This window comes from Empidonax traillii, unplaced genomic scaffold (assembly GCF_003031625.1).
Source record: "Empidonax traillii isolate 1590-97213 ecotype Southwest subspecies unplaced genomic scaffold, ASM303162v1 scaffold2:size4533513, whole genome shotgun sequence".
NCBI lineage: Eukaryota > Metazoa > Chordata > Aves > Passeriformes > Tyrannidae > Empidonax > Empidonax traillii.
In genome coordinates this window covers 1,307,249-1,323,135 of record NW_020955195.1, presented here as the reverse complement: position 1 = coordinate 1,323,135, position 15,887 = coordinate 1,307,249, and the positions used below count along the sequence as shown (strand labels likewise).

General features: G+C 40.0%; 1 protein-coding gene across 4 annotated transcripts in view; it reads left to right on the top strand.

The window, feature by feature from the left end:
* The window catches only part of CDC42SE2 (CDC42 small effector 2), an 80,027-nt gene that overhangs the window by 45,862 nt on the left and 18,278 nt on the right, over positions 1 to 15,887 (top strand). For all 4 annotated transcript variants that reach the window (XM_027893601.1, XM_027893761.1, XM_027893682.1 and 1 more), the window contains one exon: positions 3,792 to 4,111. In XM_027893601.1, coding sequence (XP_027749402.1) covers positions 4,058 to 4,111 — 54 coding nt within the window. In that variant the 5' untranslated portion in view covers positions 3,792 to 4,057. The remainder of the gene's footprint in view (positions 1 to 3,791; positions 4,112 to 15,887) is intronic.

Genomic DNA, 15,887 nt, shown 5'->3' with positions numbered 1-15,887 from the left:
TTGGGGTTTTTTTTTGACCTTCCCCCCCCTCCTTCTCCTTAAACACTAGTCTGAGCTTTAGAACAAATCTAGCTAAATTCAGATACTAACACCTGCTGTCATTTTTTTTCCCCCCCTTCCTGTGGTTTTATTTGCTCCAAGTAGTTGTCACAGAGCGTTGTTACCGCACGTCCTGTTTGAAGCCACAGTGAACAGTGTGCACTCAGAGGACACAGAGGGTTCACCCTTAAAAGGAACTATATAGATCGCTTTTTTTAAGAAAAACAGCGACTGTTCTTAAGCTGTATAATTAATAAGTAGCTTTATTTTAACTGACCCTCCACGGCACACAGCATGTTCCTGTATGGATCAGCTAAGGTAAATGCTGCCTAACCTGATTTTTATCAGTAAACATAAAGAGCTCAGAGGGAAAATTGATTTCTTTGTTTACCTTTCCTCCTTTCCTGGTCCGTATAATTCCTGCAGAGAAGTTAATACTGCTTTAGTAAGGAAAATGAGTGATACTGTAACAGCATGTGCTCTGCCCCCGCTATTCATTAATGCTGTGTTTGCACTTACTGTCTTTATGACTGGTATTTAGCAATAAGAAATAGTTTTGGTTTTTGCAGTAAACCAGTCACTGTAGAATAAACCTTAGGGCAATGAAAATTACCTTACTGGTTTTCAATCTAAATACTAAGTAATGTATTATTTTTAGTATCTTAATTTCTTCATAGTACTTAGAATTTCTATAGATGGTATGAAATTGAAATAATAAATAAGGTATAAAAAGCCCTAAAATGCGACTAAGTTGTTCAGCGTGGTAGCCCTGTGTGTTCTTGCAGTGTGAATCATGCACTGTAAAATAAACTGCATTCAGAGTTCAGAAGGTTTACATGGGAAAAGCAAATAGGTGTTTCACCACTCATCACCTGAGAAACTTACCAGCTCAGACAGAGTAAGTGCCTTGTCTTTTCCACATGAGCTCTAACCGTGTTCTGGCGGCTCAGAGCACCAAAAAAATGTGCAAAGAGCAAACACGAAGGGTGGCAGAGCTCAGGTCATGAACTGTGTGTCCTTCAGCCTCTGGCCAATTTAAGGTCAGCTGGGGTGGGGCACTGAGTAACCTGGTCTGGTGGAAGGTGGCAGGGATGCTGGAACAAGGTGGCCTTTAAGGCCCCTTCCAGCCCAGGCCATTCTGTGGTTCTGTGATTCAGATCTTAATCCCGTGTCAAAGCAGAGAGCTAGCTGTAAAATGCTGTATGTATTTTGGGAGCTCATGAGTTGCAGCTAGGTTTGAGGTGCAGTTCAGGCTTTGGAGGAGCACTTTCCCACGAGATTGCTACTGTGCTGATACTAGGTAATTACCTGAATAGAGTAGCTGTAGGTCAGTATGATTCCTTTTTTCTTTCTTTCTTTCTTTATAACCAATAATTTGGAAAAGAATGGCAGAATTTTCCTGTTTCAACTTGTTCCTTAAACAAGCAACTATCAGTGTAAGAGAAATTCCAAGTGTGTTGCCACTGACATTGCAGCACTGATATCCCTTTCTCCTTTCAGTTTAATTGTTTTTTTCTTTCCATTTTGGTGGAGCAGATTTATACCTGATATTTTCCATTGAATTTTTCCACTTAAAAATCATGGTTAACAGACTGGGGAGGAGTACGAAATTCTGAAACTCTAACAAGCACTCTAACTGTTTGTTTACCTTTTAAGAGGTGCTTTTAATGTTCCTCTTCTCCAGACTTAGTGCTGTGTCAACCATGGTTTTTTAATTAAAATACAACAGACTGAAAAAGTGTTGTTCAAGTATGAAACTTGAAAAAGAACCATGGAACTAAAGACAAATATAGCACCATACCAGGCTGTGGAAGACAAAATATATTTTTAGGAATGAACATGTTATCAGAGACTATTATTCACAGTCTCTCAGTTGGCTTTGCTATTCAGCAGCCTTCATTCTAAGGCGAGGAGTCAGCTTTGAAGAGAACTCTGTCTTGAAGGTCACAAGTCCTGCATGCTGGAGGTGGATGGGTAGAGAAAGACTTCTACACCCTTGGGCATTCTTTAACCAGGAAGAGCTTTCCAGGCTCACAGGAGCATGCACAAGCCCTTCATGTTTAGCTCAGCACGGTGCTTACCATAGCTGTGAGCTGGAGGAGCGTGCCGGCTCTCAGTGAGCCGATGCAGAGATGGAGTGACAAGAGGAATTTTCCCTGCCCTTTCCAAGTGTAACAACCAGGTGAAAGTTAACCCTCCGTGAGAACAAGAATTTAATGTGTGAAATCTGGACTTTGTCAAAAGAGAGATTGTAAGGAAGCAATAATACAGGAGTAAGAATTTTGGGAGTAATGAATCAGAGTACTCGGGCACTTGCACAGCAAGAGAAGCTCACGGCACTGTTTCTGTTTATAGCTCCATCAGCTTACAATGTACTGGACTTCAAAATGCTAAATTTGAATACTTGATTTCTCAGTTTCTCAAAATCTGAGCGTTGGGGGAGCACTGCTGTGTTTCAGAACAACTTGGAGCCTGTCTTCTCAGAACGTTCAAATGCCACATTTGAAGGACGCATAAGCCGTACAGTTACTGCACTGGAATTGTCAAATGTTACATGCCAACAGGAGTTAAGCATGTTTTAGTCCTGATTTTGTTACATTCTGAATGAAATTTAGAAAAGAAACTTGTATTTTCTCGTCAAGGTTTTCTTTGTTAGTCCAGCTCTTGCTGTTTTAACGTTCATCAAATTTTCAGTCATGTAGAGAACTGATGAAGGTGGTGGCAAAGTGGAACTGCTCTACCACAGAATTTGTGTGTATATTTGTATATTATATATGTATGTGTGTGTGTGTGTGTGTGTGTGTATAATTTTATGCATCCCATCCAAACCACTTCATGCTGTGAGGAATTGCACTGTAGTAATGATACATAGTTATGCAAATGTTTGTATGAGTGAAGACACATATAGAATTATATAAAATATAATAGGTGTACATAGAATTATTAAGGAGTATGCATGCAAAAACTTCTGAGTACTCGTTATCTTGCTTTCTCTTAAAGTAGAGTTTATGATAAGTGCCAAGATAAATGAAATCTCACAGGAATTTTTATTGCAGTCCTACTGAAAGAAACTGGAATGGAGATTTATCAATAAACAGCATTTTAGAAAAGGAATGGTTGGAATCTGGAGCCTCATTTGTTCCACTGGAGGAATTTTAGAACTTTTGGGAAACAGTTTCGAACCCTACAATGTCCTGTTTTGAAGTCAGTTGTACATAAAGCATAGGGTAGAAGAGAGTGGAAGGGGAATACATTGTGTAGACCAAGTCCAGCCATTCTGCAAATTTTTCATGTACATAAATTTCTTTCCTCAACATTTAGGAAAGCATGCCTTTGATTGGGTTGAGGTTACACACTATTTAAACCTCTCACTGTGAATGGACTGGGTAACTTTTCCATTGAGTAATAGGATGTCAATAGGCACATTTCCCTAAGATGTTTAAAAGGGGTGTGTGGGCAGATATCACTTTCTGAAATGACATTTTAAAGTTAGAAACAAATCAAACCAAGATGACTGCCAAAAGATGGGATGGCAGTTCTTAATACCACTTCACCTAACCAGAGCTGCTGCAATGTAAGCCTGGTAGGGATTTTATGGTATATACCATTTTTGGTAGGCACTGCAGAAATAAGCACATGACTTCAGTCTGTGATTCAGGATATTACCAAGAAATTGGTAGTGTGGGTGGCTGCCTGGGAGCTTGAGATTCTGTATATTCCCTCTTTTTAATGTAATGTACTTCTGTTTTCAGGTTCAGATAACGCTAGGGACCAAAGAAGCCTATATAACATTTCTGTGGTGCTGGGATCAACCTTCTGAAAGAAGACTAAAATAACTTTTGCCTTCAAGCTGTTTGTCCTGGGACTGACTGGTCTTTGGAGAAGAGCTCAACAGAAAGAAAGATTTTCACATTGGAGCCATTATAAACCCGTTTGAAGAACTTGCTATCATCTGCAGACAGACTTAGAAAGGTTGAGTCGTGCATTTCATCTGTCTTTCCACTTCAGACTGTAAACAATGAGTGAGTTTTGGTTGTGTTTCAACTGCTGTATTGCAGAACAGCCTCAGCCTGTAAGTATGATATTGGCACTGCTTTGTTTTAATATCATTAACTACATTGTTCACATTTTCTGCTTTTCTTATGGCTTTTTAAATTAGTGCTCTCCGGCCAAGCTTGGTGAGAATTAATTAACATCCTGCCTTACTGGGGACCAAAAAGAAGTCTGTTCCAAACTGCTGTTGTACTGGTATTTTCCTGTCCTTAAGATCAGATCTATCCTTGGAAAGAGCCTCTACTTGTTTGAATTGAAGAGAAGGAGAAGGGAAGGGTGAGGAGGTTGTAAACTGTAATCCAAGAGTAAATAACTTTCTAGTGGAAATCTGTGAATGTCATGACTTCTGTATGGCTGAAGGCCTGCCTATGGGTGTGGCTAGACTATGATGGGAGAAGGAAATGATTCTGTTAAAAAAATTCAAAGTGAAATCCAGTCTTCCACTGCTTGAATTCAATCAAGGATTTCAGCTTTAATAGTTTTGTTAATTTTTAGAGTAAATCTTTAGAGAGTGAAGGGTTGCACTTGTATTGTAAATAGTTTTTTTTTTCTCTTTTTTTAAGTAGAATTTGAAATCGTGGTTGAGTGAAAAACTACATAGTGAGCAGTTGGATAAAAGAACATTTCAAAGCATATATAAGGAAAACAGAAAAATTCTTGGGAAATATTCCTGAGTTTGGTATACTCTAAGTACATTTAGAGTATGTTTCCTTGTTCAGTTCTAAGCAGGCAGATGGTTAGAATTGTGAGGAAGGTCAGTGTACGGTGGCAGTAAAGTTAAATAAATGTATAGAAATGACAGTGATCTTACAATCATGTGGGAAAAAAAGCCCAGTTACTGCTAAAGGATATGCTGGTATTACAGTGACCAGGAGAATCCCAGAGTGAGTAAACTCACATTAATATGCTTTGATGTTAATATTTGGCTTTAGGGAAGCCGAAGTATTTTTTGGGGGGAAAAAAAATAAACCTCATGTTAGGCATTGTCACTGCACAAAGCCTGAATGCCAGACTGAACTTTGGATGACATGCAAATATTACAGTGTGACCATTAGCATTTTGAACTAACGAGTGCAACTTAATCTTAGTGCACCAGAGCTGTGGGAGATGAACTCTGAGGGACCAAAATGGGAAGCTGTGAGCCCTCCCATTGCTGGTATACCATGCAATCCTTCAAAATGCCAGCTGCATCCATATATAGCCAGTGATTTGCCTTGGTTTTTGAACACATAATCTGAATAAGATAGGACTATTCAAAATGTTTCAGATAGAAAAATTGAATATTCTGTTTGGTTCTGAGAATCCCAAGGCTCAGTTCCTTACAAAATCTTTACTCAAGCTTCATGATGCTTTTAAGTTACTGCCCAGGAAATACACATACATTAATATAGCACGTGGAGATCTGTGGGTCGTGACTCATGGAGCAGGTAGGGAATTTACTTCGAAAGTGGAGAAAAAGGAAGCAACCCTTTTTTTTTTTATGTTTCTGCTGGTATAGTGGTGTGCATTTGCTTGATGATTAAAACCATCCTTGTGTTTAAGATCCAAATAGTAAACTGCTGAGCACTGACCTGGTTTCTGAAATCTGCCTTTCTAATGTTACAGGAGACTTGCTTGTTATGGAGTTCCAAAATTCTTAAGGATGCATCTCAGAAAAAAAGAAGTGTGTGCCCTTTGTGGCATGCTTGACAAAAGGCATTTATTAGTTGTCCTTTCCCCTGTTGTGTTGTGTTGTACAGCCATTGTTCTGCCATGCACTGTTGCACTAAAGAGGGGTGTTTAATCAGACAGGCTGTTCCTCTGAGCAAGTACAGGAATGTTTTCTGTCTCTGACGTATAGCAAAGCATGTTCTGTAAGTGTGAGGCAAACTGATAAATGAGACAAGTTGTGAGGAAGCAGTGTTTCCCCTGTCTCTGCAGCTGCTGTGTGACTGCATGTTTGGGAGACTTACACGTTGAAAAACATGCTTGTTTTTAGCCCAAAATACTGTTACTTACTGCCCTGTTGTATCACAAGCTAAGTGAAATGTGCAAACTTGCATAGAAGTTGCGTGTCATTCCCCTGCTCTGCACTCAGCCTGTCAGCTGAGTCCAGTTGCTCAGGAGAAATGCCTAATCTGCCCAGTTTCATCCTTTTCATGTGCCTTCTTTCATTTTAACTCCTGCATCTCAACTTCTTCATGGCCTGCCTGGCAGTGTCCCTGCTGAACTTTCATGTTAAGTGTACTTCTTCTGTGAATGGACTAATACAGTCCTCTAGCAAGACCAACAACCACCAGCCTCTCAAAACAGCCCTTGAAATAAGGAAGTTAATTTAACTTGCTGCCCGTCCTTATCAATGTTCAGAATGTTTCTTCTGTTTTTTAAACTCAACATTTATTGTAGAATAAACGGAGTCGGAAGTGACCCACAAGAATCATCGAGTCCAGCTCTTAGCCCTGCACAGGACAGCCCCGAGAATAACACCATGGTGCCTGAGAGCACTGTCCAAGTGCCTCTTGAGTTGTGTCAGGCTTGGTGCTGTGACTTTGGGAAGCCTGTGCCCAACCATCCTCAGGGTGAAAAACCTTTTCCTGATATCCAGCCCATGCAGCTGCTCACACAGCTTTGTGCTGTTCCCCCAGCTCCTCCCACAGAGAAAGGTGGATCAGCACCAGAGAAAGGGGGAAAATATTGTCCATATCATCAGTTGTCTGTCTATCCAGTTCCAGGGCCTCGTGCCTGTTGTATGAGGGCACCTGGGAAGGTGAGATGGACTGGGAGGGGACTTGCCTGCCCCCATGAACCTGCTTCCATTCTCCCCCCTCTCCCAGGTCCCCTCCTTCTGCCTGGTGGCATTCTCTGAAAGATGAGCTTTTTTTTCTCATTATCTCTGGCAGTTGCTGATATCTGAGACACCTTTAATGTCGTGGTTAGTGGCATAAATGTTAAGCCTCTTCACTGGAGGGTGAAAAAATTGAAACTTCCAGTGGTTGCTTGTTTCTGTGGTGTTTATAGCATCCATCGAGCTAAGGAGTTTCCTCCTCTCTTGAAATCCAGGATGCAAGAACTGTCTCTACTTTCTTCTGGCAAAATCATAGCATACTACGTTAGAAATCTCCAAGTACAGCATCTCTATTCTTTTCAGCTCTAGTGCACTTAAAATGAAAGCTGTGTACATGCATGAGGCCTTTTGGTCAATTTTATAGGAGAACAATAGGAACATATTACTTACTGAATTTCACTGCCATTACTTCTCTAACAGCATACCCCAGAGCAGAACAGTAACAATGCTGCAGCTATAGAATAGTGCACTTTGAGGTTCCTTAATTCAAAGACAGTATTCAAGTATTACCATCGTCTTTCGGCGATCTGTATCACGGCACAGCCTTTTGTCTTTTGTCAGTGCTAGATGGATACACCCTGCAGCTGTGAAATAAAACACAGATGTCTTAGAAGGCAGTGTTCTGCTCCCTCTTCTAAAATGTTACTTTGGTTGCTAACTGTTTCACTTGGTGCATCCAAAACTGCGATACTCATGATCATGGAAGGCATGTGTTTGAAACGGGGTCTCTAAGCTTCTCTGAAATAGGGTGATAAATGAGGAAAACGAGTATTCAAAGAAACAGAGCTAATTAGGGATGCAGCTGGAGGAAGCATGTTCCTGATAGTGTCTTAAGTGTTACTTTTAAGCAGCCTGGGGTTTTTACCACGGTAGAATCCAGGCAAAAGCCGAGGGAAGGTGTTCTTGTGTGAACTTCTCTTTTTTTTTTTTTTGGATTGATAACATATTTTACCACAATGAAGACTTCAGACAACTAGTTGCTTTCATATCTGTTTTCATGATACCAAGGAGGTGTTATTAACTTCTTAATATCTATGAACAGGTTTTCTTGGTTGTTTAAGTAGCCTGAGTTCAGTCGCTTCTGATCTGACCCAAACCTTTGAGAAGAGCAGCACATTCTGTGATTGCACCGGGTTTCTTACACCTCTCACGGATACCCTTTATAGGTTCTGTGAGCTGATTTTGCATTTCCCAGTGCAAGATCATTCTTCCCATGCTTTCTCCATTCTATCATCTCATCCACTGCTCATTTCAGTAAACTGCCAAATCCCCACTATCAGCTGCACCACTTGAGAACAGAAATTTAGAAAGCCCTTTGTCTTGCAGGTTTTCAGAGGTCTGTGCTTTCTTTCATAGGCTGAGCTTGTTGCCTACAACAGGAATCTGTTACTTTCCTATACTTCTTTTTTCCTGCTCTGTCCATTTTTAACTTGCAAAGTTAATTTTTGGTCTGAGAAGCCTTTGGTCACAATCTGGTGCACTCCCACCTGGTTTGGGCCAAAGCTCAGTATAGCTGAGCTTTTCAGTTTGCCTTGACCTTGCAGTAAAATTGCTGCTCTTCTGTAGAAGAATAAACAATGATTTCTTCCTTCTCTAGTTAATAATTAGTTGCTGTTTTGTTGCCTGTCTTTTGTTTAGATGATTTCCATTTTGTGTTTTGTCAGGAGGCTGTTACCATTTTGTTGCATGCTATGCCATAAATGTTTTGAAGTGGTTTGGAAAGTGAAGTTTGCTCAGTGTCTCTCTTGATATATGAAAGAGGACTGAGGGGTAGGTGTGGAGAGATAGAGTTGGCAGGCCCATCTTAAAATAAAGGTTGAAAAAACCGTGCACATACTGCTGTTATTTATCAGCTGAACTGAATGCTGATTGTTACAGAGGACATAAATGATCTTGATCCTGGCTACTATAAGGAAATTAACCACTGGTGGATATTGTCAGCCCTAGCTTGCTTTCTGGAGAAGGAGTCATAGATAGAGCTAAGGATATATCAAACTTGATCACAATAAAGACAGCCAAGCATTCAGTACGCTGAAGAACTGCAGAATAAATCACCCTCAGTAGGCACACATACCAATTCAGGTCTTTGCTACTGAAGAAGTACTGGTCCAGGCTCCCTGTTCAGTACAGCAGTGCTGTGCAAGTGCAGCTTCAGGCTTAAAAAGTCTAAAACTCCGTGTTTCTTTTTCATTACACTTGATCAACCTTTTGCATTCAGTTAGCCCATGAAGGACTTGTGTAAAAGGTGACAACTTTAGAGAGCCATCAGATTTCAGAGTAGTCCTGCTGAGTCCCATATTGAGCTATCAATACAAATGCTTCAAATTCCTTCCTTTTCCTGTTCAGGGCTGTTGTTAGAAATAGCTTGGAGAAACACCTCTTCCAAGGGGACAGAGTTAAACAAGCAGCAAAATGCTTGGCCTTTGTTTTTAAAACCTGATCTGCTTGTGCAGCTCTCAGCCTGATAGAGCTGGTTTGGGTTTTTCTTTTACCTTTAAATTAAAATTTCTGCTGTGGTGTACAACTATTAAAGTGTCTACAAAAAAACCCAAAGAGGTAGCATTTGTGTTTATGTGTAAATACCTGAATGAAAATCAACTGAATATTTTATGGTATTTTATTACGGCTATGAAATTTTTAGCTCTTCCTTAGCTTTACTGGTGCTGTTTGCTTAATATAACGCCAGTTGATGACATGGAAAATAGCTCTTTGGGGGAGGCTGGAAACGAGAACTATTGCCAGCTTTCTGTTGATGAGAATGTGTCTTGCCATTATCAACATATTTGAAGAAGGGCGTAATAGGCTTTTAATATCTGCAGGCTCTGCAGAGCTCAGGCTTTCCACTTAAACATGGGGAAGAAGTAGATTGTGCCCTTTGTTGATCCAGTGTTAGAGCCCTTTGAATTTCTCGGTTCTCTTAAACCACCAAATTTTTCAGCGGAACGACATCTTCAAGAGCAAAACCCCGGTACGAGTCACTGGCAAAGGGAGTGACCACAAGAACTATTTGATAATGCCTAGCAAAAGTTGATAGATTTTTTTGCAGCCATCCTTGGAGACCATGCCGAAGCATTTCTAAAATTACCAAACCCAATGCAATTTTTGGGTTTTTTGTTTTTTTGTTTTTTTTTTCCTTTAGTGGAAGTTGAAGGTACAAAGCCCTGGAGGTTTTGGTGTGTCTTAACTCCAAAGCTTGGCAGTTCAGCTGTTTTTTTCCCCTGTTATGCTTTTCATGTCATAGCATGGGCAAGCATGAAGGGTTAGGGGCATTTCTACTCGTCAGCAGCTGGAGGCAGAGGTATTTTGGGCATAGTCTGGGAGATGTGCACTTCCACTGACACTACATGGAAGTATGCTTTGTGTTAGTGAACAGAGAAGTCAGTGACTGCCCTGTAGCTAAGTGTTCAGCCTTTTGGCTTTAACTGCTTTTCATATGAAAGGGTGTATTGAGACCAGAAGCTTCCCCTGCTGCTATCTTACTGTATTTTTATTGTAATTTTCTGGAATGGATCTCAGATATTCTGTTGGAGGTGATTCCTAAGACCAACATGCAGGTCACCAAATGTGCGTTTTTAAATGGCTGTCTTAAAGATCTCTGCCTATACTTACATTTTCAATTCCCAACATGAGCATTTCACAATGCTGAAAGTTTTCCTTTTTCAGACTGTTCCTCAAACCTTTGGTTCTGCAGTTCCTGTCTTGACACTTACTTATGCATGAGGCATGTATGACACCAAACTTCCCATTTATTTACATTATAGCTATTCTTCATGTATTCTCCAAGATCCTCAATTTATAAGGTACACATTAAGCCACAGACTTTAATATGTAATCACTTGCAATGATTTTCTTCCTTTATCTTCAAAGCAGCTTATCTAATCACTTTAAAATGATGACTTCTGTAACTCTGGGTTTATATCCTGCCACAGAGTGAGGAGAATAGAAGAGTGGAGGGTGGGCAGAAAAGCTGAAGCTTGAACTGCACTCTGATGCAGATTCAGGGTAGTGATGAAGCTGAACTCATCAGGGTTTTTTTGTTTTTCAAATAATTTTAGAGATTTTTTTTTTTTTAGCTACTTGTGTGTATCCTAGAGAGATCAGTAGTTTACTGTAGCCAGGAAAGATAGTATCTCCTTTTGTGTTCTCTCCCTTAAATAAATGTGTGACACTGATTTGGTAACTGTCATGCTCTGAGAGTGTCCTGACATCAAAAGGGGTGAGGCTCCCGTGTAATTTTTAAAAATAGTTTTACACTACATTATCTCTCTTCTTGCAATTGTAACTTCAGCTCCTTCAGGCTCAGAAAATAGTGTGAGTTTATAATATGCTGTCATTAGCAGGCACAGGGTTTTCTCTTGCTTGTGGTATGACTTTTTCAGTGTGAACATAACTACCCTTTATGTCCTGCTTATATCATAAAGGACATAAAGTACCTGGTTCATAATTTGTGCGTTCTGGGATGCTCTCAAATCAGTGTGTTTTAATTTTGCCATACCTTTGGCAGGGCCGTGTGTTTCTATTTATGTGTTTCTAACCTGCACAAGATTGTTTCAAGTCAGTATGTGGCTGTTTTATCTCCAGATACTGAGAAATTACCTGGGACCAAATTGTTCTGCCACTGATGCTGAGTTCAGGCCTCCTTGCATTTCGGGCCTGACTCATTCACAAGGTCAACATCGCTCTATCCCTGTTTTACAACTGGAAGGAGTCTGGCAGGTTGTTTGAAGAGCTATGTGGTGGTCCATCAGTGGCTTCAGAGCCTGGGGCCTTAAATGAAGAACAGAAAAATTGTTTAGGATGCGTAGGATGCCATGAATCAAATTTTAGTGAAATGGATGACAAGACTTCAGCGGGATTTATGAATAGATGTTAATTGGGGATTACACCAGAATGATGGAATTTTAGAGGTGATGTCACAGTCAGGGTTTTCAAAAAGACAGCTGCATAAACTGTGGTTACCAATCTTTACCTCACTATATATGTTTTCACAAAACTTGCCTTTTGGGGTGCTTTATTAGTTTGGTGAACTTTCAGGAATTAAATTATCTAAAGAAAGCACACTTGGCTACGTTCAACTGGTAACTGAAGTTGTGTATCAAGGGAGTGTATTGTTTAGAGAAGGAAATGACTATTATGACACACCAAGTTCTTCTAAATGTAGGGGACTTACAAGCTAAAATCCACTTCGGGTAGATTTCTTGAAAGACTACAGTGGAATTTATATAGGGCATGTCCTATTTAACTCTGTTTGGAACAAATATTTCTTTAAATACAGCCTATTGTACTCCACTTACTGAAAAAAAAAACAAAAACAAAAAAAAAAAAACAACAAACACACACACACAAAACAAACAAACAAACAAAAAAAACCCACATTGAATTCCCAGGCTCTAGGGTGGTGGTTAAGTAGTGGCTTACTGTTAAAATGGGGGAATAAGTGCTGCTAGGCATATATTCCAAACAAATCTATTAGGATATGTAAACACACGCACGTGCATGTGCAGGTATGGGACACACTGGGTTGCTTGCATTTGTGGCAGCAGCTTGGCACTGCTGAACTTGTAAAGAGAGAAAGAAATGCCAGCACAAGAACAAGCATGCTGATCTACAGACCAGCAGGCAGGAGAGCTCACAGAGCCCTTTATTCTCCATGGAAGAATATCAAATGCATATTTCCTCTGAAAAAAAAATGAAATTACTCTTGGGTTTTTATTGCGAAGAAAGGAAGATTTGAGGGAGGAAGAAAAAAGTTGCAGTGCATGTGCTTCAGAGATTGGAGAAACAGCATTTGAGAGGGAACTGGTCCTACTTAATTATTGCTTTTAAAAACCTTTGAAACCCGTAGAAGATTTCTAAGCTAGTTATGCTGTGTGAGTGTTTACTTTTCTATAAGCTAACCACGGAGACAGTGTAAATCTGTAAAATGCTATGCAGCCAGTGCTTGGGAGGGAGAAGAGGTGATTCAAGTGGCCATGGTAAAGCAGTGTGGATTAAACTGACTGCTGGAAGACTAGAAAAATGCAGTTTGTGTAGTCCTGCCCCTAAAGAAGTAAAGCATATGTGTGCATCTCAGGTCAGTGAGATTCAGCTGCTCTTTTTAAACCAGGAATAAAAGGCCGACATTTCCATTATTAAAGGAGATTAATGTTCCCACACAGGGAAAATTAAGGAGGAGGAGGAAATTTACACCTTTTCATACACACACACCTAGATTAAAATCTGGCAAAAACCTGACTGAGCCATGAAGACAGATGTGTGTTTAGCTGATTTAGTGGTTAAAGAACTAAAGATTATGGGTTTTTCTTCAGGCTGCAACAATTGGTGGTTTTCTGTGATTTGTAAGAGTATTTCTTGCAATGTAAGGTTGGATTTTGGTGTTTAGCTGATTTTTTTGGTCTGTTTTGGTTGGAGTTTCTCGTTTATTTTGGGTTCTTTTGTGTGTGTTTTGGGAATGATGTTCTGAACTACAGCACAAACCAACTGCCTGAGTATTTTTCTTGGTGCTTGCCTGGGATCCTGCTGATTGCTGAGATACTCTCAGATGTATAGCAGTAGTTTTTATGGGCAAAAAATTTATTCTGGCTAGACTTTAAAATGTATGGTGCTACTTCTGGATTACATGTAGTTTTTGGTTGTTTTTTTTTTTTTTTTACTTGCTTGATGTTCACTGTGAACACCTTTTCTAAATCTAACTAGATTATAAAACAAGAGTTTCTGAAGTGACCAATATTCATGTGAAATAACTACTCAGAAGCATCTGCCTGTAAAATTTTACAAATATGAGGGCACCTTGGTCATCCATTGAAGACAGTAAAATTATCCTCCTTGTGTGCTTCTGGTAACGTGTCTCCTATCACGAAAATTATGTTCTGCAACATCTTTGTGACTCTCTTACTGTCTCTGAGCTTGACACCACTGTAAACACTGTTCACTCTGTTTAGTCAGAGAAAACACAAGAGCTTACATCAGCCTGATCTATCTCTATATAATAGAAAGAGTGACCTGCTACCCTCCAGTACCTTACATTATATAATAACTTGCGTAATTTAGTGTTCAGGAGTTAGTCAGGTCACATTATTCTTCAGTGAAAATGAAAGAATAGTTATAAAAGGAATGAGAGGACTTCATTTGGTTTTTTTGTGCTTGTAATCTTTGTCCAAAAAGACAGATAAAGCTTTCCCTTTGAAGGGTGCTGTGAAACACAACCCAAAAACCTATTTTGCCATATGGTTGTTTGCTGATCGCTGAAGTGTAAATCAAGTGATTGACTCTTACAAGGACCCACTTTTGAAAATAAGTAAATCTCCCAGTTGCCAAGTCTACAAGCTCCCTCTGGGTTCAGAGAGTCAGGCTGAATCTTTTTCCCACACTGGTACAGTAAGTTTTCCGTGAACAATCCCTCTGCTTCAGCTCACTGGAATTTAGTAAATAATTTGACTGTGCCCAAGAAGGAATAGAATTCGACTTAGGCTCTTAGCAATGTTGGCTCTGCAGGCATTGCAGGGCTGAGAATTACTGACAATTTATTTGTTATGGCCAAACATAGCAGACACTTAAACTTTTAATGCTTAAGACAGGAAATGCTGTAGGATGCACTGACTGTGGTATGGTTCGTGCTGTTTCTGTTCCCCCGATAGGCAGCCACATCTAAGTTTGACACTCTGGTTTGTGCAAGTTTTACGTGGGTTTAGTTTCTTAAACAAAAATGAACTGTAGCTATGCAGTCTGTGAACACAGGAGGAGTGGTCTGAAAGCGAAGCCTGCAGGGAAACTATTGAGAAAGGCAGAAACATTTGGGTTCCTCAGGTTTTCTTCTTAGCGATCGCAGAATCAGTGTGTCAGTGTCTGTTCATGGCAGCAGTTGCAGGTGGCTACTCTAATGTCTCTCTCTGTGGATATTGTCAGAAGTTCGGGGAAACCTGGTGAAATAGTGAAGCAAGGCTGAGGCACAGAAAACGTGCAGGAAATCTGAGAAGAAGATTAACTTGTGGCAAATTCTGTGCCTTGATCGTGGAAGCACGTGTCTGGGTGGTATAGCCTGGTGACAGCGTGGCATAGAGAACTCTTAAATAATCTGATATGACCAAAATTTGGTAGTTATTATGCTGTCATGGCTGTGGTTAAGAATTAATTTATTTTTTTTAAATTGGCATAAGCTGCCATAGTCCACTGAAGACCTGTGTGTTAGTAAAGGGTACCTGACATTTGGATAATGAAAAACACAGTGGGGGTAGTGGTAATATTTTAGCATAATTGTTGGTGTTTTTCTTTAATTTAGGAACAATATATATCCTCCTACAGCAATTACTATTCAATTCTGTGTTCATAGCTCCAGTTACTGGGAAAATGGAGTTGTGTCCTGTCTTTTTATGTATCATATGGTTCCATTTACTGAGAAGTAAAAGGAAATATTTACTATAATTAATCTACACTTATTATCACGCAGCAAGTTCAGAAATTCCCAGCCTGCAGCTCTTTAGAAAACCTCATTTTGCTCTGTATGTTTATTCTTCTCTCTACTCTTCATTCTGGCCTTAACTGCCAGTGGCTGTAAATCTGTAGCCAAAAGCTGATGTTGGCTGTATCTTGGTTTTGGTAGAAGCTGACTGCACTTGTGGAACTGGGAAGCAGTTGCCCCCAAGTTACCAGTAATGCATGACCCTGGAGGAATCTAAGAGGCCTCCATGGTGCTCAGTGTTGCAATGCTAAAGCTTCCTGCCTAGCTGACAAAGAAACATGGCCTCCCGTTCCTCCAGTCCTAAGAAGCTCTGACATACGGCTTTATTCTGGCAAGGCCAGTAGGTCTGACACACTGAGAAAGCCGCTATATTTCCTGCATTTCTGCAACTTCAGAATTGCCAGTACTAGGCTGAAGGAATAGTAGGAAGTGGTATTAAAAAGTATGCAAGTAGAAGACACGGCAAGTCAATAATAGAAAATCTGTTTTTGCAGGGATAAATTTATCACAGAT